Source organism: Oryctolagus cuniculus, chromosome 5 (genome assembly GCF_964237555.1).
Source record: "Oryctolagus cuniculus chromosome 5, mOryCun1.1, whole genome shotgun sequence".
Classification (NCBI taxonomy): domain Eukaryota; kingdom Metazoa; phylum Chordata; class Mammalia; order Lagomorpha; family Leporidae; genus Oryctolagus; species Oryctolagus cuniculus.
This window is the reverse complement of record NC_091436.1, coordinates 62,078,547-62,100,754: the sequence shown is the minus strand read 5'-3', so window position 1 is coordinate 62,100,754 and position 22,208 is coordinate 62,078,547. Positions and strand designations below refer to the sequence as shown.

Here is a 22,208-nt window from a genome sequence, read left to right as displayed (position 1 = left end):
GCCTCAACTCACCAGGGGGTGCCTCCGAAGGCCTCTAGGGAAACGTCTGTCTAAAACTTGCACAGAGGCCGATGTTTGGTGCAGCCAGTGAGATGCTGCTAGGGATGCCCGCATCCCATATCCAGATGTCTGAGTTCAAGTGCCAGCTCTGGCTTCCAATTGCAGCTCCTGCTAATGTGCACCTGGGAGGTGGCAGGTGTTGGCTTAAGTTGATGGGTCCCAGGCACCCCCAGGGGACACCCAGGAGACTGAGTTCCTGGCTCCTGGCTTCAGGAGAATGGGGAATGAACCAGCAGATGGAAGGCTCTGTGTGTGTGTGTGTGTGTGTGTGTGTGTGTGTCTGCCATTCAAATAAGTAAATATAAAAAAAACCAAAGTGTATAAATACACACAGCCTATTTTTATATGCAGTATGGATCCAAAGCCAAAGCGAGGCCTCTCAGATACCCCTGAAACGATCCTTCTGGAGGGCTGTGTCTATGAATGTACGCACTTCTGTGCGGATGTCTCCACGAGTATCACACACACAGAATGCTTTTCCTTCCAGCTGTCCTTGTGTGATCTTGAACCTCCCTCAGTCCACGAGCTGGCGATGGGAGGCAGGCACGAGTGCTGGTCATCACGTATGGCCAAGTCCCTAACGGCTGTCCTGAGGATGGCACTTCCCTGTCCTTGTTTCCATTTTTCATTCTGTCTCGAGACTGTGTCCTTGTCAAGTTTAAAACTCTCCTTCAAAGGCACGCTTTTATTGTGCTGAAAGCAAAGTAGGTTTCTATCTTCCCCAGAGAGGAAGGAAGGGGAGATAAATCACACCGCATGTTCTAGAGCAGAGGGCTTTGCTGGTCTTGCAAAACCTAGAGTTGGCACAACCACAGACAGAGAAAGGGAAGTCTGTGCAGGCAACAGGGCAGCTTCGGAGGGCAGGGATGGTGTCGGGTTAGCTAGAGTTGTGTGTAATGCACACTGTGACTAAAATGCTGTCCCTCCCATAGGGTCCGAGCTGCGAGAGCTGCAGAAAATGCTTGACAACCTCCAGAGCCCCCGGGACCCCTGCCAGGTTTCCCAGGCCCTGCTCCTCCACAGGGAGATTCTGTTGCTGCAGTTCGACACGGCCGTGCGGCACCGCATCAGGTAAGGGCTGGTGCCGAGCCTGGCTGGTGCATTCTGCCGCACAGGTGTTCGCTGAGCCCCCATCCGGGGAGGCTCCTCTTGGTGACATTAGGAAACAGAGCTTAAAATAGTCAGGGGCATAATGAGACCCAGAACCCTGTGGCTACCGCACGTCACGTGGAGCATGTTCCTGGCAGAGAATTATAGCCTTGATTTTATTCAATGTAATTCCAAAACTGTTGTATAACACCTGCTGCTTTCAATGTTGTTTAATCCAGAGTAATATATGTATACTTCTGAAGATTATTTCTAAGGGCTTTGTTTATTCTCAACTTCTAAAAAACAATTTTCATTGCATTTCTGAGGCTAATGGAACTGGCTATTGGAGTCCAGTTTATAAATAAATCAATCTGTTTCTGCCTTGCTAGGTACCATCATGTTAAGTACTCTGCAAAAAAAAAAAAAAAAAAAAAAAGTGCTTCATTTGGCTAATTAGTCATTATTCTGATGGGAGAATTTATTTGGAGTAAGGTTCACAATGTTGGGCTAATGTTGGGGTACAACAGGTTAAGCCACTGCCTGCAACACCGGCATTCCATAAAGGAGCACCGGTTCAAGTCCTGGCTGCTCTGCTTCCAATCCAGCTTCCTGCTTGGGAAAGCAGTGGAGGATGGCTCAAGTGCCTGGGCCCCCGCCACCCATATCAGAGACCCTGATGGAGTTCCAGTTTCCTGGCTTTGGCCTGGCCCAGCCCTGGCTGTTGCAGCCATTTGCGGGGAGTGAACCAGGGGATGGATGATCTTTTTCTCTCTCTCTGTCACCCTGCCTTTTAAATCAATAGAACAAACCAGTTTTTAAAAATAACTATGTTTCCATTATAAATGAGTTCTGTTTGAGAGGGGAATGACCTCAGGCCTGAAGCTCTGCTTGTTTTGAAAATCCATTCACTTCTTCTGGTTAATTTCAAGTGTATTTCGCTCATGGGTGGAGAACTTTTTTTCTGCCAAGGGCCATGTGGATATTTCTGACATCATTCACAGACCATACCAAATTAGCAACTGAAAAATTAGCCTGCTATCAGTTTACTGAATTTCAAGTCCTGCCTGCAATCGCCTCGCCAGGGCCAGACCAGATGATTTCGTGGGCCTTATACATTCACGGGCTGGACGAGCCCCACGCCTGACAGCCAATGGAGGCCCTCAGTGGGCTGCACCTGTGCTGTGACGGCCCCTCCCACCACTGGCACTGGGTGTCCAAGGATAATGGAAATATGGTGATTGCACAGATGTGTATTTTTTCTCTTTCTGTTCTGCATTTTCTTTTTTTAAAGGTTTATTTGAAAGGCAGAGTTACAGAGAGGCTGAGGCAGAGAGAGAGAGAGAGAGAGAGAGAGAGAGAGAGAGAGAGAGAGAGAGGTCTCTGTCCACTAGTTCAGCCCCAAGATGGGCTGCAACGGCCAGTGCTGGCCCTTGAAGCCAGGAGCTGTCGCTCCCCCTCTTCGTGGAGGAACGACACAGGACCCTGCGCTGTTCTTTTGTCTGCTCGGCCCTCCCCGGGTTTGCTGCTGGTTCTTCCCGGGTTGGCTACCGTCCCTTCACCTCCGTGGAGGGGCGGGCCCCCTGCCACTTTCCCCACTTCCGCAGGGGAGCAGCACACCGCCGGCCGGCTCTCTCGGGGGCTGCACAGGTGTTCCTTCAGATAGATGTTCCTGGTGCATGTTGTCTCTCTCCTCCTTTATAGTCCTCTTCCGCCAATCCCAACTCGGCTGCCCACACGCCGAGTACGCTGCTCTCCTCCAATCAGGAGCAGGTCCTACAGTTTATTGGTTGAACTGGAGGCAGCTGTGCGGAAGCTGTTACTCCCCTTCTCAGTGCCATATTGTGGGAGAGCAGATGCATAGAATAAGTCTTAATTCCAGTAACAGTCTAGTCCGAGTTGCTCCCCACAAGGAGCCAGGAGTTTCTTCTGGGTCTCCCATGCGGGTACAGGGGCCCAAGGACTTGGGCCATCTTCCACTGCTTTCCCAGATGCCTTAGCAGGAAGTGGAGCAGCCGGGACTCACACTGGCGCCCATATGGGATGCTGGCACTGCAGGCAGGGGCTTTACTTGCTATGCCACAGCGCAGGCCCCTCTGCGTTTTCTTTACTCTGACCACCATGGGGCTCTTGTTCTTAGAAAGGAAATACAGCAGACCAAACATCATGTGAATTTGTTTCCTCTTTATTGACAAACAGCTTCCTAAGGCGTAGCTGGGGTGGAAAAGCTCTGAGAAATGGTCGGGCTGGCCATTGGTTAGCCCTCTGGGCTCTGAAAACCCGAGGTCAGAATTTGGGAGGAGCTGACAATTGGTGCAGACCCCCGGAGGGCCCCCAGGGGTCCTCTGTGGAGCCCAGCATTGCTGCAGCCTCAGGTTTGGTGCTGCCCTCCCAGGGGAAGCACTGGGCTTCCCACTGAGTTGCTTCGCCAGGGCTTCCTCCCCCTGATCTGCAGGGGTGGAGGACACTGTGTCCTAGATCTGCTTGCGGAACACTTTTCAGAGGCCTGCAGAGGGAGCCCCCAGCCGCTCCGCCCACCTGGGTCCTTTGCTTGCTGCGGTGCCTCGGCCTGTCTTCTCCAGAGGTCTTCAGGTTTTATGTGTTGGGGGTCGCACAGCTGGTCAGTAGCAGAGCGGAACTGGAAGCTAGCTGTGTTTGGCTCCAGAGCCTGAGAAGTGCCATGGCTCTCCAGCACCAGTGTGCATAAGGAAGGGTGGAGGAGAAGAGAGGGCGGAGGCAGAAGAAAAAGAGACACAGAAAGGTGAAGGTCATCCCTCTTGGCCTTGTTACTCAGTACTGAACCTGCAAGCGAAGGGAACTCCTTAGAGGATCAAGAATCAGGAAGTGTGTGGGTGTTGGGTCTGGTGGCTAAGTCATCCCTTAGGACACCCGCTTCCTAGGTCGGAGGGCCTGGCTTCAGCTCCCGGCTCTGGCTCTGAATTCCAGCTTCCTGCTAATGTGCACCCTGGGAGGCAGCGGGCGATGGCTCAAGTAGTTGGGTCTCTGCCACCCTTTGGGGGATGTGGATTGAGTTTCTGCCTCCCAGCTTTGGACCTGCCCAGTTGGAACTATTGCACTTGGGGAGTGAACCAGCATATCGCAGGCCCTTCCCAGAGCTCTCCAAGGTGGAGCCAGGGACTTTGTACAGTGAAAGCTTATCCAGAGGTGGCAGAGAAAGAAGTGAACTCTTACCTGGAATTACAGCAGGAAGCTCCCAAAGCTGGGGCGGCATGGGGAAGAAGGAAGGAGGTGGCTCCAGGACAACAGGACCGCGGCCTGCAGAGTCACCTACAGTCTGGCTCCTGCTTCTCTGAGCCACACATCTGTTCAGGTTGCTAGAGAAATGCAGGTTTCCAGGCACAAAGCGTTTCACTCTGCCCCTGTTGACCTGCTGTGGGCCAGCCCTAGCCAGGGCCTGATGGAAACTGGTGGCTGTCCTCAGACTGGAACTGCACTCCCCAAGCGCCCAGCACTCACCTCTGGCCAGGTACACCAATCTGCAGGAGTTATTTAGCCAATTCAAGAAATGCCTAAGGGTTAAACTTAAGTGGTACTTCAAAGAATATATGGAAGGGGCTGGTGCTGTGGCACTGTAGGTAAAGCCATGGCCTGCAGTGCCAGCATCCCATATGGGTGCCAGTTCGAGTCCTCACTGCTCCACTTCTGATCCAGCTCTCTGCTGTGGCCTGGGAAAGCAGTAGAAGATGGCTCAAGTCCTTGGGCCCCTGCACCCATGTGGGAGACCCAGAAGAAGCTCCTGGCTTCTGGCTTCGTATCAGCACAGCTCCAGCCTTTGCAGCCAACTGGGGAGTGAACCAGTAGATGGAAGACCTCACTCTCTCTTTCTCTCTCTCTCTCTCTCTCTCTGCTTTTTCTTCTCTCTCTGCCTTTCCTCTCTCTCTAACTGATTTTCAAATAAATAAATAAATCTTTTTTTAAAAAGTACATGGAAAATGGAATTAAAAGTTAAGTTTATTTTAATGCCAAAAAAATCTTGAAATCCATGCGTAGTTTTTACATGATATGCGCTTCTATGAATGTTTTGAAGATCCCACATATCTTTAGTGCCAAGTGAATGCATCATTTGCACTGAAGATGTCAAAGAACATTGTTACAATTTAGTTTAATAATTTTAATTGCATTTTAAAAAATTATTCAATGTATTTGAAAGGCAGAGAGACAGAGAGATCACCCATTTGCTGCCTCATCCCCAAATGCCCACAACATCCAGGGCCAGGCTGGGCCAAAGCCAGGAACCGGGAACTCCATCCAGGTCTCCCGTGCGGGTGACAGGGACCCAAATACTTGAGTCATCACCTACTGCTGCCCCCCAGGGTGCGTGTTAGCAGGAAGATGCAATGAGCAGAGCAGGAACTTTCTCTCTCTCTCTCTCTCTCTCGCTCGCTCGCTCATAAAACTAAATGAAGAAAATACCACTAATCTGAATGGATTGTTGAAGTTCCAGGTGCTTTGGGTATCAGGGGTACTTGAAGGGACGGCCCGGAGCTGTCAGAAGGCCCGGTGGCAAGGCTGAGTTACCAAGAGGTCTCTTAAGAGAGCTTCTGAGTCTTTGAAGTTTGTTTGAATTCATTTTTGTTTTCATGCCACCTAGTTTAAGTGTCTACACACGCAGATATTAAAGCGTGCTCACAGCCAGCTGAGGATCTCTGCAGACACACAGATGGCCTGCCTCACGACTGCGTCTTGAGAAACAGAGAACCAGGCCTGGCCGCCTCAGGGCCACTTTGCAGGTTTTACTGAATCCTTGCTCCCAAGGAGAATGGTAGCACAGGCCCCCACTGCTGAACCAGCTGGCCTGGAGGCGGTGGGGGAGGGGCCCTTTCTCACCCCAGAGGGGACTGGCCCTCTGGGAACCCCTGCCTGCGTACTGATGGTGACACAGCAGGAGTATGGCAGAGTGCTTGGGAGAATTCCAGTATTTTGTGGGCTGCCGGGGAGACCTGACTGTAGGGAGGGCCTGGGAGGTGGCAAGTGTGCCACTGGCCCAAAGCTACCCTTGCTACTCTGGCTGCTCAGAGGGTCTTGGGTGCCCAGGCAAACTCTGCTCTTTAGCCCCTCACTCACAGCAGGCACCGGCCAGCCATCACCAGCTGAGCGTCTGAGTGGGCTGTCACAACCCATGTGGGTCACTTTCAGTATTCCTAAAGGCTTGATGGGAAAGCATACTTGGGAGCCAGCGTTGTAGCACTGTGGATTAAACCACCTCTTGTGATGCCAGCATCCCATGTAGGAGTGCTGGTTCGAGTCCCGACTGCTCCACTTGCAATCAAGCTCCTAGAAAAGCAACAGAAGATGGTCCAAGTGCTTGGGTCCCTGCCACACATGTGGGAGACCTGGATGAAGCTCCAGGTTCTGGGCTTTGGCCTGGCCCAGCCCTGGACATTGTGGCCACTAGGAGATTTAACCAGAGGATGGAAGATATCTCTGTGTGTGTGTGTGTGTGTGTGTGTCTTATTCCTTTCTCTGTAACTCTGTTTTTCAAATAAATAAAACAAATCTTTTTTTAAAAAAAAAAAATATTTGCTGAAAAGACCCCAAAAACCCAAAAAAGGTCAAAGTCCTTTTCTTTATCTTTTTTTTTTTTTTTTTTTTTTTTTTTGGTTAAACTGAAACTATAAGAACTGCAGGAGATCAGGGAAGCAGGAACTGGCTTTGGTGGAGTTGCCACCATGTGCCAATTCTGTGGTTTTGACAGGTGTCAAGGCAGGCCTTGGTTTTAGACCTGATGTCACAGCTTCCTCCCTTCGTCCTTCTCAAAGGTGATGTAGTTCTGGAGGTGATTATAAATCACCCTGGACGTCAGAGGGGAGCTGCTGTGGGTTAGCAGGTTCACCCCAGGCTTCTTGTGGTTGACCTACCATTCAGCACCCTTCCTGGGCAATCACTGTGGAAGACCAGGCACCCCCAGGTCTTTCTCCCACACCTTCAGGGTCTGCTGGTCTCTGGAGGCCATCTCCTCCCCATCAGTGTTGACATCTGTCCCAGCCATTGCTAATTGCTCTCTTTGTTGTTTGCTGTACATGTGACTTAGGCCACAGCCATAGAGAATCCAGACAATAAGATCCTTCTGTTCTGCAACATCTCCCCCGACCCCCTCCACCCCACAAAATTATCCTCTCTCAACATCTTTTCTTAGGCATCCATTAGAACGAAGCTCTAGAAATAATCTTGCTTGCTAAACTCTCATTTCCTTTTGGGCAAGAAAATCACCCTAATTTATCATGCATACCTTCTTCTCCTTGACTTATGGTATAAATTTAATGCTGTAGTCTTTAGGGTTTGTGGTTCTTGATACGCAAAGCAAAACTTTGTTTAAAACAAAACAAAAATCTTTCTCAAAACCTGAGCTATTTTTTAATTTAAAATTGGTTTTCTATATCAAGAACTGTTGTCTCTGCTGTTGGTCTTGAAACAGTCCTTTCTACAAACAGTGGACATGTTTGTTCTAGAGCTGCAGCAGCACTGTCTAATTCAGTAGTAAGTTAATACTAATTTAAATGAAATAAAGTTTAAAATTCGACCCTCAGTCACAGTAGTGACATCTCAAGGGCTTGAAGCCACAAGTGACCAGTGGCTACCATATTGAACACTGCAGATAAAAATGTTCCTACCACCCCTACCACTAATGGGCCTTGTGGGTCTAGGGTATATCAGCCCCTGAGAATGAAGGGCAGGGTGTAAAGAAAGGGGAGTGGAGGATGATGCGGCTGAGTAAATAACCTGTTAACATCTCAAAAGTGGCGCATTGGGACACAGCTGGTTAAGCTCCTGCGTGCAACACTGGCATTCCATGTGGGAGTGCTGTTTGAGTCCTGGCTGTTCTGCTTCTGATCCAGCTCACTGCTAATGCACCTGGGAAAACAGTGGAGGATGGCTCAAGTACTTGGGCCCCTGCCACCCATGTGGGAGACCCAAATGAAGTTCCTGGCTTCCGCCTGGCCTAGTCCTGACCGTTGCAGCCATTTGGGGAGTGAACCAGTGGATGGGTTATCTCTTTCTCTCTCTCTCTCTCTCTCTCTCTCTCTCCCTCTATCTCTGTATCTCTGCCTTGCAAATGATAGATAGATGCACCTTTAAAAAAAAAAAGCTTTTTTAAAAGAAAATCTTCCCCTCTCCCCTTTTAAAGATTTATTTTATTTATTGGAAAAACAGAGTTACAGAGAGAGGTAGAAAGAGAGAGAGAGAGAGAGAGAGAGAGATATCTTCCATCTGCTGGTTCACTCCCCAAGTGGTTGCAACGGCTGGAGCTGAGCCGATCCGAACCCGGAGCTTCTTCCAGGTCTCCCACGTGGGTGCAGGGGCCCAAGGAATTGGGTCATCCTCTGCTGCATTTCCAGGCACACCAGCAGGGAGCTGGATTGGAAATGGAGCAGCTGGGACTGGAACCGGTGCTCCTATGAGATGCCGGTGCTTCAGGCCAGGGCTTTACCCCACTGCACCACAGTGCTAGCCCCTTAAAAAAACATTCTTAAAAATGTTATTTTGGTACCATAAATATGAAGCAAATTTTGAGTTTTAGATCCTTAAATAACTACTGTTATTGAAATCCACCCCCCCACACTCCATATTTTGATAGAAACACATTTTTGGCAGCTGGAAATGTTCGCGCCTACCAATCCGTCACCGCTGGCACGTGCCATGGGCTGCCACCCCTGAGCAGCTGTCTCACGAAGAGCATATTCGCTTCGCAGCTCGGTGTGCCCCCGCCACTGGATCCACGGAGCCTGCAGGTGTGTGGCAGAGGTATTCTGACACCTACACGAGATGCATTGTGTGCAGGGGCTTTAGTCCATGGCGTTGACATTTTGCAGGGGTCTCCACACTCAGGGAAGACTCCCTTCACTCCCACCGTGGAGCAGTCTGGTCCCCGGTGGGTGGGGGGTGGGGGCAGCTCTTATTTCCAGCCAGGGTCCTGTCTGCAAATGCTCAGCAAGCTGACCATGGGACTCCTGCTTGTCTGCTTACTGCTGCTAGCAAATCAAGCACTTAATCTTTTCCATTTAAAAGTAATGATGGCAATTACAATGAATGAATTAGGTCAGCAGGGTTGAATAGCCCCGGTTACCACGACATGCACTGTCAAGTGTAAGCCTAGGGACTCTCCCCGGAGAAGGAACAGCGTTGCCGCCTTCCACAATTAGAGTTCAAGGTCCTGGAACATCCTGGCAGCACCAGGTCACGGACTGTATTCAGTAGCTGTTGCCGCAGAACTGATCACCCCCGAAGTTAGCAGGTTTAAACAATAAACGTTCATGATCTCATATAGTTTAGAGTGAGTGGTTCAGGCTCAAGGTCTCCTGCAAGACTGTGGTCAAAAATGTTGGCCAGGGCCACAGTCATCTTAGGGCTTGACTGGAGGATCTGTGCTTCTACCGCCTGCAGGCTCATCGTGCGGCTCTTGGTTGGAGTCAGAAGACCCACTTCTGTGCTCATGCATGTGCACTTGTCTACAGAGCTTCCTCACAGCATGTCATGGCTTTCCCCTAGGGGAAAAAAAAAAAAAAAACAACCCTCTAGAGAGAGCTCAGAACAGAAGTCACAATCTTTTTATCACGTATTTTCAGCCGTGCCATCCCCTCACTTCTGCCATATTCTCTTCATTAGAACCGTATCACTCTGTCTAGCTCATACAAAGGTGCCAAGGGGACGAGTATCAAAGAATCTGCAGACATCTCTTTAAAGCTACCTCTCAAGCCCAGGTCCTCTGACTCCAAAATCTCTAACTTAATGTTCTGATGTTACCCAGCTAAGCCAGCTGGCACCAGCATCAACCCCAAGGCAGCCCCATCTTTTTAAAAAAAAAAAAAAGATTTATTTATTTATTTGAAAGTTAGAGTTACACAGAGAGAGGAGAGGCAGAGGTGGTGAAAGAGGTCTTCCATCACTGGTTCACTCCCCAGTTGGCCACAATGGCCGGAGCTGTGCCAATCCAAAGCCAGGAGCCAGGAGCTTCCTCCAGGTCTCCCACGGTGGTGCAGGGACTTGGGCCATCTTCTACTGCTTTCCCAGGCCATAGCAGAGAGCTAGATCAGAAATGGAACAGCCGGGTCTTGAACAGGCACCCACAGAGGATACCAGCACTGCAGGTGGCAGCTTTACCTGCTGCGCCACAGCACCGGCCCTGCCAGTCCCATCTTTACATGTTCCATAGCTACAGAGTGATTCTTGGTCCAAGCTCTGACTGTCCTTGGGACCCAGCATATAGGCCTTGAACTGGGACTATTGCACCTGCTGCCACTATTGCACCTGCTGCCGCTGCCTTTGGGCTTTGCCTTGGATGAGGTGGGTGCTGGTGTTCTAGCTCCCTGCTACCAAAATCAACTCCAGCTCCAGGTCTGGAATTGTAGAATGGGATCATATAGGCAGGCCCACCAGATCCAGGGCAGCATATAGTACCACAGAGGATAGGGGACCAATAGCCTTGGCTATTGGACAGGAATGTGGAGAGCGCCAGATTCTGTCCCGGTTGCCCCTCTTCCAGTCCAGCTCTCTGCTGTGGCCCGGGAGTGCAGTGGAGGATGGCCCAAGTCCTTGGGCCCTGCACCGTATGGGAGACCAGGAGAGGCACCTGGCTCCTGGCTTCAGATCAGTGCGGTGCGCCGGCCGCGGCGGCCATTGGAGGGTGAACCAACGGCAAAGGAAGACTTTCTCTCTGTCTCTCTCTCTCACTGTCCACTCTGCCTGTCAAAAAAAAAAAAAAAAAAAAAAAAGAAAAAGAAAAGAAAAGAAAGAAAGATAAGAAAAAAGAATAGAAAAGCCTTTACATATGGGTTGTTACTCTCTCTCCTATCCTATCTATTAATACTATCCTATAGTATTATTTCCAAATAACAAAGAACTTGTCCAACAGTCGGCTTTGGGCAGTGCCGACCAGACATCCTGTTCCTACACAAAGGTCTGTTGCAAGTGGACATGAGCACGCGCATTTGGTTCTTTAGGCGTCTCTGCTGTTCCCGTGGAGAGCGCTGTTGGAGGACGGAGGACTGTTTCCCGCTACGAGCAGCAGCCCGGACAGCCTGGAGCACGGCATGCAGGTGAGCAGAGAGCTGAATGCAGGCTGCACAGCAGGGGCCCACGGCCACACCCTCCACACCCCTGCCAGTGGTGAGTGGTGTGTCAGCCAGTCAGGGTGTTTGCTGAGGGAGCTGCAGACCTGAGGTCGCACGGTGAGTCATGCCTCTTTCAACAACAGTGTGCGGTCTCAGCTGGTGTGAGTCTTGGTTTCAGCTGCAGCTCCTTGGCAGTAGTGATCCCACTGGCAGGGAGGTCATCCGTCTCCAGTCACCTCGGGCCTCCTGGAGCAACCTCCAGGCCGGCAGCTCAGAGGTGTGTGGCTCCTGACCGTCCACCAGCAGTGGTAGGAAAGGAACGTCTCTCTTTCAAGTTTTATTTATTTAGCTGAAAGAGTGACAAGAGAGAGAGAGAAAGAGAAAGAGAGAGAGAGCGGAATAGATAAATAAATGATAGATCAATTAATCCATCGATCTTCTATCCACTGGTTCACTCCTCAAATGCCCACACAGCTAGAGCTGGACCAAGCCAAAGCCAGGAGCCTGGGACTGCATCTGGGTCTCCCATGTGTGTAGCAGTGGCCCAAGCACTTGGGGCCATCTTATGCTGCTTTCCGGGATCATTAGCGGGGAGCTGGATTGGAGCTGGAGCTACCAGGACTTGAACCGGTGTTCACATGAGATGCCAACATCACGGGTGGTGGCTTAACCTGCCCTGCCTCAATACCAGCTCCTTTAATTCTTTTTGAATTATTAGCTTTCTTTTCTAATTATCATGTGTTTTCCTCTGATTGGTTAAGTAAATATTGTGTTCTTAATTATAAAAATAGAAAGTATAGAAAAATGTCAAGAATGGTGTGAAAATCAACCATAAATTTGCTTCCAAAAATATGGAGGTGGGAATGGGGATAGGACTGGAGTTAGGTTGTTTGTTGTAGCTCAGTGATGGGAACTTGTTTGCTTTGGTATATGCTCAAAATTCTCCATAAATAGATAGTTTTTTAAAAAAGATTTATTTATTTATTTGAAAGGCAGAGTTACAGAGAGACAGAGGCAGAGAGTGAGAGAGAAGTCTTCATCCACCGGTTCACTCCCTAGATGGCTGCAATGGCCAGAGCTGAGCTGACCTGAAGCCAGGAGCCAGCAGCTTCTTCTGGGTCTCCCACACAGGTGCAATGGCCCAAGGATTTGGGCCATCTTCTGTAGCTTTTCCAGGCCATAGAAGAGAGCTGACTTGGAAGTGGACTCAAACCAGTGCCCTTATGGGATGCTAGCACTGAGGGTGGCAGCTTTACCTGCTATGCCATGGCACTGGCCCATAAATAGTTTTTTTTTTTTAATAGAATTGTTTTAAAAAATCATAGTTCTACCACTAAGAGACAATCAGATCACATTTTGGGTATTGTTTTTTAGTATTTTTTCCTGAGCATGAATATGTTTATGTCTACACATTTATTTACTTTGAAAGAGTTAGAGAGAGACACAGAGAGAGAGAGAGAGAATCTAGCATCCTCTATTCATTCCCCAGTTAGCCACAACAGCCAGCAATGGGCCAGGCCGAAGCCAGGAGTTCCTTCTGAGTCTCCCACGTGGGTGCAGGGCTCCAAACACTTGGGCCACCCTCTGCTGCTTTTCCCAGGCCATTAGCAGGTGCTGGATAGGAAGTGGAGCAGCCAGGACTCAAACGAGCACCTATGGGATGTCAGTGTCGTGGGTGGCAGCTCTGCCTGCTAGGCCACAGCACCGTGCACCGTATCTGCACTTTTAAAGGAAAATTGACACCACACTATGAGCTCACTACAGATCTGCCACAAGGGTAGGAAACAGCTCTTCCCCACAGAGCCTGAAGCCTGCCAGGCACAAGAGGGACTTTTGGTGGGAAATGTTATTCTTCCTTTTACGGGTTCTCTGAGAGGAGACAGTGGGGCTTGTGAGCAGTCACTCTGAGTTTGCTCGCCCAGAACCGTGTATAAAGGATGCAGAGAAGTCTTCGAGTGAGCATTGGTGTCGGTTCTTCCAGCTGTGCCTCTGTGGGCTGAGTGACCGTGACCGCAAGGTGGCTCATGGAGAGCTGGTGGCCGTGCAACTGCTCCTGGAAGACGTGCTTCTGCGCAGTGATCCTGTGACCACGGGGGCTCCCCCTGGACGGCAAGCCACCCCGGACAAAAATCCACAGGTATTCCTGTCTTGGCAAAGTACACAGGTGTTCTTGTCTTAGCTCAAGCAGTGGAGCTACTCAGCCAGGGCTGTGCTGCCCTGAAGGTCATTCCCACTTGGGAGATGCATTAGGGACCTACATTTTCCAAGTGGGTCCCAGGGCTGTGCTACTACCATAGGGGAGCAACAATGAGGCAGGGCTTCCTGTGAGAGCCACACCCAAACGCTTTCTTTCACAAGAAGTCCCAGGACCAGCGGTCTATCCATTTCTTCTCACAAAGATTATGGGAGTCCGGTGAAAGCAGTACTCCAACCAGGTGCTCTCCGTGTGAGTCACACCTTCCCCCTGGCAGTTCAAAGAGCCAGAAGGGAGTCGTAAAGGCCCCAGGTGAGCAGCTCCGGCCTGGGCTGTCCTCATCACTTGACTAGCCCTGGACGCCCAGGCATGCACTCCCTCCTGTGGGCTTACCCCTCTGAAACTCCCACTTACAATATTTCTATTTATTTATATTATTTTAATATCGCTCGAATTTGCCTGCTTTCTCCATCCTATCTCACCTTCCCCACCACCAGGCTAAACCATCATCCTCCCCCGTAGCTGGGCTCTGATCATAACCTCCTGTCGGATTCCATACATCCATTCTTGCCTCCTGCAGTCCGTTCACCAAGGTGATCATTCGCAATGCAAGGGTAATTATGTCATTTCCTTCCATACAACCCTTCAACGGCTTCCAAATGCCCCAAGAATGAAGTCCAAACCCTAGAACCCTACCTGTTGTCTTGGTCTGTGCCAGTTATATTTCTGTACCCACCTTCTTTCAGTTTCCCAATACCCGCGCTCTCTGCATGCGAGCTGGTTCTTCTGGTGGAGAACTCGCCTCGCCCACACGCTCTCCCTCTTCCCCCGAGCTGCTCGCGCTTATCCTTTCCATCTCAGCCTTCAGGACTTGTGTTCTGGTCCCCCACCTTTGAGCCAGACTCCTTGCTGATTGCCACGGCGCTCCTGCTGCCCTGGAGTAACAGGCTACCCCAGTAGCCGTGACTTCATTTGGCGAAGGCATTAACCTTCCACCCAGGAATTCTAGAAGGTGGCAGTTCTCCGGCCACCTCAAGGACTTAAGCTCAGGTCTGGGTTGTCAGCAGAACGTTTCCTGCACCCTCGTAAGATCTAAACAGGAGCAAAAATGCTTTTTCCTTGAGGGGCTCTGTCTTCTCCCCGAGGAGGAAACTCTTCTCCAGAGCCTCTCATAGATTTCTCTTTAATTTCGGCTAAAACGGAATCGCGCGTCTACTTTAGGCCACTCAGTGGGAAAAGAAGAGCGATCGCGTGTGCCGCCCAAATTCCACAGCAGACTTTGATGACCCAGCCAGAGGGATCACTCGCAAAACTCAGTGTAGACAAGCAGTGCCAAGTCAAGAAGCATGTTGGGGCCGGCGCCGTGGCTCAATAGGCTAATCCTCCACCTTGCGGCGCCGGCACACCGGGTTCTAGTCCCAGTCGGGGCGCCGGATTCTGTCCCAGTTGCCCCTCTTCCAGGCCAGCTCTCCGCTGTGGCCAGGGAGTACAGTGGAGGATGGCCCAAGTGCTCAGGCCCTGCACCCCATGGGAGACCAGGATAAGTACCTGGCTCCTGCCATCAGATCAGCGCGGTGTGCCGGCCGCAGAGCACTGGCCGCGGCGGCCATTGGAGGGTGAACCAACGGCAAAGGAAGACCTTTCTCTCTGTCTCTCTCTTTCACTGTCCACTCTCCACTCTGCCTGTCAAAAAAAAAAAAAAAAAGAAAAGAAAAGAAGAAGCATGTTGGGGTTTTGGTTCCTCACTTTGCTGCTTTTTGGCCGATTTCTGATAGATGACCATCTTTTCCAGACACACTGCCCTCCTCCACCTATTATTAAACCTGTCCCTTCTCCCATCCTTCATAGCATGTAGGTAGAAAAGACTTTCTCTCTCTCTCTCTCTTTTTTTTTTTTTTTTTACAGGTAGAGTTAGACAGAGAGAGAGACAGAGAGAGTAAGGTCTTCCTTCCCAAATGGCCACTACAGCCGGCACGCTGCGCCAATCTGAAGCCAGGAGCCAGGTGCTTCCTCCTGGTCTCCCATGCTGATGCAGAGCCCAAGCACTTAGGCCATCCTCCACTGCCTTCTCAGGCCACAGCAGAGAGATGGACTGGAAGAGGAGCAGCTAGGACAGAAATGGCACCCCAACTGGGACTAGAACCCGGGGTGCCAGCGCCACAGGCGGAGAATTATCCTAGTGAGCCGTGGTGCCGGCCCAAGACTTCTCAATATGAACACGTTAACAAGTAATTTTCTACTAACCTTATTTCTAGTATAATTAGCTTTATTTTATGCTGTGTGTTTCTTTAGAGGTATTTAACCATTCATAAACAACAGGAAGTCCTGGAGTTTATACTGCCCCCCGCGAGTTAGGATTCCTGGGTGCCTCGCCCAGCTGTGCCACAACTCCGATTGTCATTCTAGACCTCAGTCCCCAAAATGCCAAAGGGAAGGTGCTGGCCTAGCTCAGGTCCTTTAAAAGTATGTCTCGAGGAGCCCTGGACTCCTCAAGGTACTACAGCGCCCCTTGTACAAAAGGGGCCAGGGATGCGGCCTTGAGGACCCCACCCCACGTCCTGTGCTGGACCTTGGTCTGACGGATCCTTGGACCCACTGCCTGCAGTTTTGTTTAATGAAAGCATTCGAAGCATGGAGTAAAATTTGGAAATCTACGAACTAGCCAGTTACTGAGGAGCCAAGCTGCGAGGTGGGGGGTGGGGGTCAGCGGTGTGCAGCTCACTGTCCCCTGGGTCCTGCTTGCCACCTCCTCCTTGGACGTTGACCAGCGCTCCGGCAGGCAGCCACACGTTTCTCTGGATATGGTTATAGCAGATCTGGGATCTAATTACACCAGGTTGTTCCCGTTTTAGCCAGGAAGCATGAGTGCCTAAGGCACGGTCCCCTGGATGTTCTCTGAGACCATGCTGGTCTCCTGTGCAGACAGTGCAGTCAGCTGAGTGAGTAGATGCAGGTCCCCATTTTGACTGTCACTCACCTGGGGACCTGCCACTCGAGCCCCTGACTCCTCGAGGGCAGGGACCTGAAACCTCGTTCCCTCTACATCCTCCAGGGCTCATAGCAACCCCTCGGCAAATACTTGTTTAAGGAAAGCATCAATGAACAAACCTCAGGTTGTAAAGCAAGGTTGCCTGTTGAACAATCAATTCAAATTAAGACAGATGTTCTGTGCCCAGTCTAAAAGACAACAGGAGTAACAGGAGACAGGAAAAACTTAGATTTCTTATTTTTTACCCATAAGATGGGTAAACTCCCCATGAGAATTTATGTTAGAGCCCTACTCTGATGGGAACCTCAACTCAAGTGTATTGAAGAGCGCTTTTGGAGAATGTAGATCCTGAAGGCTGAGTTTTTAAAATATTGTTTACAATGCGTATGTATAAATGTATGTTTTCAAAGGCAGCCAGAGAAGGGGGAGGCGGAGGGGGAGAAAGAGAGAGACTGCTCTTCTGTCTGCTCCTGCAACTCCCCAAATGGCTGCAAAAGCAGCGTACAGACCAGGCAGAAGCCAGGAGCTGGGAACTGCATGCGCGTCTCCCTCAGAGTAGCTGGGACTTGAACCAGCCTTCTGATAGGAGATGCAAGCGTCTAACACCATTTAACTGGCTGGGCCGCGACACCCTCCCGCAAAGCCTGGATTTTTCAAAGGTAGATACGACGTAGTATGCAAGGAGGAAAGTTTAAAAAATGGAGGGGCCAAGGGGCCTGCGTCGTGGTGCGGCAGGTTAGGCCGCCTCCTGCAACACGGGCATCTCATAGTGGAGTGCTGGTTCCAGCCCTGGCTGCTCCTCACTCTGATGAGCTCATGCACCCGGGGAGGCAGCAGAACATGGCCCAGGTGCTTGGGTCCCTGCCACCCATGTGGGAGACCCAGAGGGAATCCCTGGCTTCTGGCTTGGGTCTGGCCTGGCTCTGGCTGTTGTGGCCATTTGGGATGGGCGATCTCTCTCTGTATGTCCACCCGCCTCCACCCCCTACCCCATCACTCTCTGCCTTTCAAATAAATAAATCTTTTTTAAAACAAATGGATCAAGATCCATGCAGAAAGCTGCAACTGAGACACTTCTCTCCTTTGCATGCACTGCCTGTTCAGGATGCGCAACCCCACTCAGCTCTACGTGTGCTGCAGGCCTGTACAACCATCGTTCTGGGGAGAGAATTCATCCTCCTGGACTTGATTTTGCAGGAGCTGCACGTAAAAATTATCCTGTGTCATCCAAGGTCAATAAACATGGACTTCTGCAATGCTTTCAGCCAACTCGGTCCGGAGGAGCAGGATCCAGAAGTCAGTTCCCAAGCAGCACCAAGACCGCCCTGCTGCTGGAGGGCCCACGTGATGTCCTCGCGTCCCTGGCTTTGCTGAGATCATTTCTAATGGTGTGGAAGCAGCTGGAAGCGCTGAAGGAGCACTGGGGCCAACTCAAGCTGCGAGGCCGGGACGTCGACTCCGTGTCTGCCCACAAACAACTCTCGGAGCTCTACCAGTAAGTGTCGCCCAGGTGGAAACTCCCCCCAGGGAGCAGAACCTCGGGGTTGGCGGATGCAGGCCCCCTTGATCCCAGGCAAGTTTGGCCCACGGATCTTGGTGTGCCCCGCCCCAAGTGCACCCCAGTGGCAGTCAGCTTCCTTCTCTGTGGACAGTGCTGTAAGGGGAGAGCCGGGCTGGGTTAACCCAGGGACAGAGCTGGATCCCTTGTGCTGCACTGCCTGTCCTTCACCTGTCCCCAGGAGCTTGTGTGGATGACATGACCCCACAGTGCTGTTCACAGGTCCCCGAACACTGGGTAGAGGGCTGCTGCTGCTGCTGTAGCTCCTCACTCGCTGGGCCCGGTAGACTCAGGTACTGAGTCGGTGAGAGCTTCAGGCATTGCAGCCAGAGGCTGAACACAGCACATGTAGCAGGAGGCCTGGGGTTGGCGGGATGGTGGGCAATCAGCTGCAGGCCTTGGCTGGGGATGACCTGGCTCAGGGGAAGGGCACATGGCTTCTGCCCTGTGCCTGTCCCCAAACTCACCAGCCGGGACCTTACTGAGCTCGGAAGGGTCCCCTCAGACATAGTCAGAATTGTCTGTCTCCTGACGGTGTCCTAGCCAGTGGTCCTGGTGAGTAGGGAATGAGAAGACGTGGCAATATTTGGAAGGAGGAGGACCTGAATTAGACATTCCAATGGGAGAAGACTTGGAAGTGAATCTTGGCTACCTTGTAGGACTGAGATGTGAGTGTGGGGTGCTGAAGAGGCTGGGGGTCCACCCATGACAGGAAACAGAAAGCCAATGAAAATACCTGTCAGAGCATCAGCAGACAGAAACAACATTGGCTGATCTCTTTCTCTCTTCTTTAATAGGACCGACATTCTGTACCCCAGCATGAAGGCCATAGCTAGGCAGATGCGGAAAGAAGATGAATTTGAGGGACTTACTGTAAATTGTCAGTCAATATTTCCCCCTCAAGGGGCCTCAGAAATGGAAATAAAAACGCAGCAGGTATGAGAGAGTTATTTTGAATTTGCCTTTGAAAACTTACTTTGAGGCATTACCACATCAGATTTCAGGTTTTTTTGTTTGTTTTGTTTTGTTTTTGTTTTTGTGTTTTCTTTGTCTAAGAAGTTCCGTGTGAACGTAAGAGCTGCAAATTGCTGAACAGACTGGGGGAGGGGACTTAGTATTTAAAAGCATGAGGGGCTCCCATTAAGCAAAGAATGAACCCTTCCCATCTCAGCGATCTAACTTCAGATGTGCATTCTGTCGGTTCTCCTTCAAGTGGGGTGCACCTTCATGAGAAAGATGATAGAAGAAATAATCATTCCCATCGTAAGCATAAGGCCCAGGATGTACAGATCCATATTGAAAATAGCTCCTTGTTGCCAGCGCCATGGCTCACTAGGCTAATCCTCCGCCTTGCGGCGCCGGCACACTGGGTTCTAGTCCCGGTTGGGGCACCGGATTCTTTCCTGGTTGCCCCTCTTCCAGGCCAGCTCTCTGCTGTGGCCAGGGAGTGCAGTGGAGGATGGCCCAAGTACTTGGGCCCTGCACCCCATGGGAGACCAGGAGAAGCACCTGGCTCCTGCCATTGGATCAGCGCGGTGCACCGGCCACAGCGCACCAGCCGCAGCGGCCATTGGAGGGTGAACCAACGGCAAAAGGAAGACCTTTCTCTCTGTCTCTCTCTCTCACTGTCCACTCTGCCTGTCAAATAATAATAATAATAATAAGCAAATAGCTCCTTGTAACTGTTTTTCTGAGAATAAGAAAATGCAACGTGTACTCCAGCACATTCGGTATGTGGTGGATGACGTGTGGAGGAGCTGTTTTCCAGTCTTAGCTTTGCCTGATGGGCCCCCTGAGGCTGAGCTCGCTGTGACAGGCAACAGAGCCCTGGCTGTTTGGTTGTCGGTGCACAGAGGGACATTCCTGTGTGACAGGAGAGCTCAGCTCCGACTCCTGCCCCAGGAACAAGGCCATTGCTACCCCTCTGAGCCCAGGCTCCTCGCCAGCACCTGGTTTCCTCCAAAAGGGAAAACTGTGGGCTCTGTAAACACAAGAGGTGGACTCGGGGTTCATGGTCGTTGGGACACAGATTTCTCTTGGTTATGTATGGAGTTTTTAATCTTCTTGTAAAATCTTCCTTGGTATCCAAGGGCTTGTCATGCAACGATAGATCACATAATCCTGGCTACATTTGGAGACCCTAAAAAAAAAGTAACATGAGCTTACTTTGGTCATTGAGAACTTGGCAATTTAGCAGAACTGGGTGATGAAGGTTGCATTTTGTCTGTCAGGACAGGGGCCAGGCAGATGCTGGTCTCCAGACAGGTCACGTACCTCCCAGAAGCATGTAGAAGTCCAAGAAAGGAACCACTCTCTTCCCAGGGGTGGGAACAGGTGAGGGACAGGCCGAGCTCCGAGCCCTTCTGCAGTAAGTGACTGCTGGGGTCCAGGGTGTGAGCTGAACCTGGACCATGACCTCTGACCTGTGCTTGCTCTAGCTCCAGCAGCTTCTGGAAAATGTTGAAATTCACATGATCCAGGAGGTATTAAGAAAAGTGAACAGAGAGATGACACTGGTTTTATCAGAAAAGTCCAGGAAAGAGTGTCCTCTCCCTACAGGTAAGGCAATTATTTTATTATTTCACAAAAGAACATTTATTAGTTTTTTCTCATTTTAAAGGCAATCCACATATCCATATTTATAGGTAAAAAAAGAACCTGCAATGCCCAGAAAATGATAATACCTTTTGCACCTTCACTCAGAGGGAAATACTATTCACATTTTGCTATATTACCTTCGACCTAGCAGGCATTTTTCCCCCCTTTAAATTTATTTGAGAGAAAGAGAGAGAGAGAGAGAGCTCCCATCTGACTGTTCATTCCCCCAAACACCCACAACAACCCCAGGCCAGGAGGCCAAGAGCAGGAGCTGGGAACTCAATCCAAGTCTCCTAGGTGGATGGAACCCAATTATTTGAGCTATCATCATTGTTGCCTCCCAGGGTCTGAATTAGCAGGAAGCCCAGGAACTTCGGCTGAATTTTGAACCCAGGCACGCAGATGTGGGGTACAGGTGTCTTAACCACTAGGCCAATGCCTGCCTCAGTGGTTGGTTTTTTTCTTTGTTTGTTTAGTTAGTTAGTTAATTAATTTATTTGAAAGGCAGAGAAACATAGAAAGAGAGAACAGGCATTTAAATAGAAAGCAAAGGCTGACATTGTGGTGCAGTGGGTTAAGTCACTGCTTGAGACAGTAGCATTCCCTATTGCAATGCTGGTTTAAGTCCCAGCTGCTCCACTTCCAATCCAGCTCCCTGCCTGTGCACCTGAGAAGGCAGGAGAAGAGGGTCCGAGTACTTAGGCCCCCACCACCCATGTGGGAGACCAGGATGGAGTTCCTGGCACCTGGCTTCAGCCTGACTGAGTCTGGCTGTTGAAGCCATTTGGGGTGTGGACCAACAGATGTAAAATCTCTCTCTCTCTCTCCCTCTTACTCTCTCTCTCTCCCCCTCCCATTCTCTCCATTGCTCTGCCTTTCAAATAAAAAATCTTGGGAATATATATTATGAAAAAACTACACATGGGCCGGCACCGCGGCTCACTAGGCTAATCCTCCGCCTTGCGGCGCCGGCACACTGGGTTCTAGTCCCGGTCAGGGCGCCGGATTCTGTCCTGGTTGCCCCTCTTCCAGGCCAGGCCTCTGCTGTGGCCAGGGAGCGCAGTGGAGGATGGCCCAGGTGCTTGGGCCCTGCACCCCATGGGAGACCAGGAAAAGCACTTGGCTCCTGGCTCCTGCCATCGGATCAGCGCGGTGCGCCGGCCGCAGCGCACCGGCCGCAGCGCACCGGCCGTGGCGGCCATTGGAGGGTGAACCAACGGCAAAAGGAAGACCTTTCTCTCTGTCTCTCTCTCTCACTGTCCACTCTGCCTGTCAAAAAAAAAAAAAAAAAAAAAAAAAAAAAAAAAAACTACACATGGATTTCGAAAGTTTTGCACCAAAGAAAATGTATCTTGTAATTCCATTTTCCAGGAACTTCTTGAAGTACCCTTGCATGCTACATATATATGTCAGAATCTCACATAAATATATATCTATTCATTCAGGGTGGGAAGGCCAGCAAAACCATTCCTCTCATTTGAGGTTTCACTCAGGCCTGCCTCTTGTGACCGGTGCCCTTGCACAGGCTACAGAGTCCCACTAGGGCTTAATGTTCTGCGGGCATCCTCTTGAAACTCATGATAATTTAAACAAAGCAGTGTCTGGTAAGTGAAACCCGCTGAGTCCATGGAACGTGCACTGAGGGTTTGCAGG

General features: G+C 50.6%; 1 protein-coding gene across 1 annotated transcript in view; it reads left to right on the top strand.

Annotated features, from left to right (window-relative positions):
* The window catches only part of LOC100346633 (uncharacterized), a 172,841-nt gene that overhangs the window by 111,991 nt on the left and 38,642 nt on the right, over positions 1–22,208 (top strand). Inside the window, exons 30-36 of the mRNA XM_070073713.1 lie at positions 993–1,131; positions 8,744–8,897; positions 11,106–11,201; positions 13,198–13,353; positions 17,665–17,894; positions 18,755–18,893; positions 20,396–20,516. Coding sequence (XP_069929814.1) covers positions 993–1,131; positions 8,744–8,897; positions 11,106–11,201; positions 13,198–13,353; positions 17,665–17,894; positions 18,755–18,893; positions 20,396–20,516 — 1,035 coding nt within the window. The remainder of the gene's footprint in view (positions 1–992; positions 1,132–8,743; positions 8,898–11,105; positions 11,202–13,197; positions 13,354–17,664; positions 17,895–18,754; positions 18,894–20,395; positions 20,517–22,208) is intronic.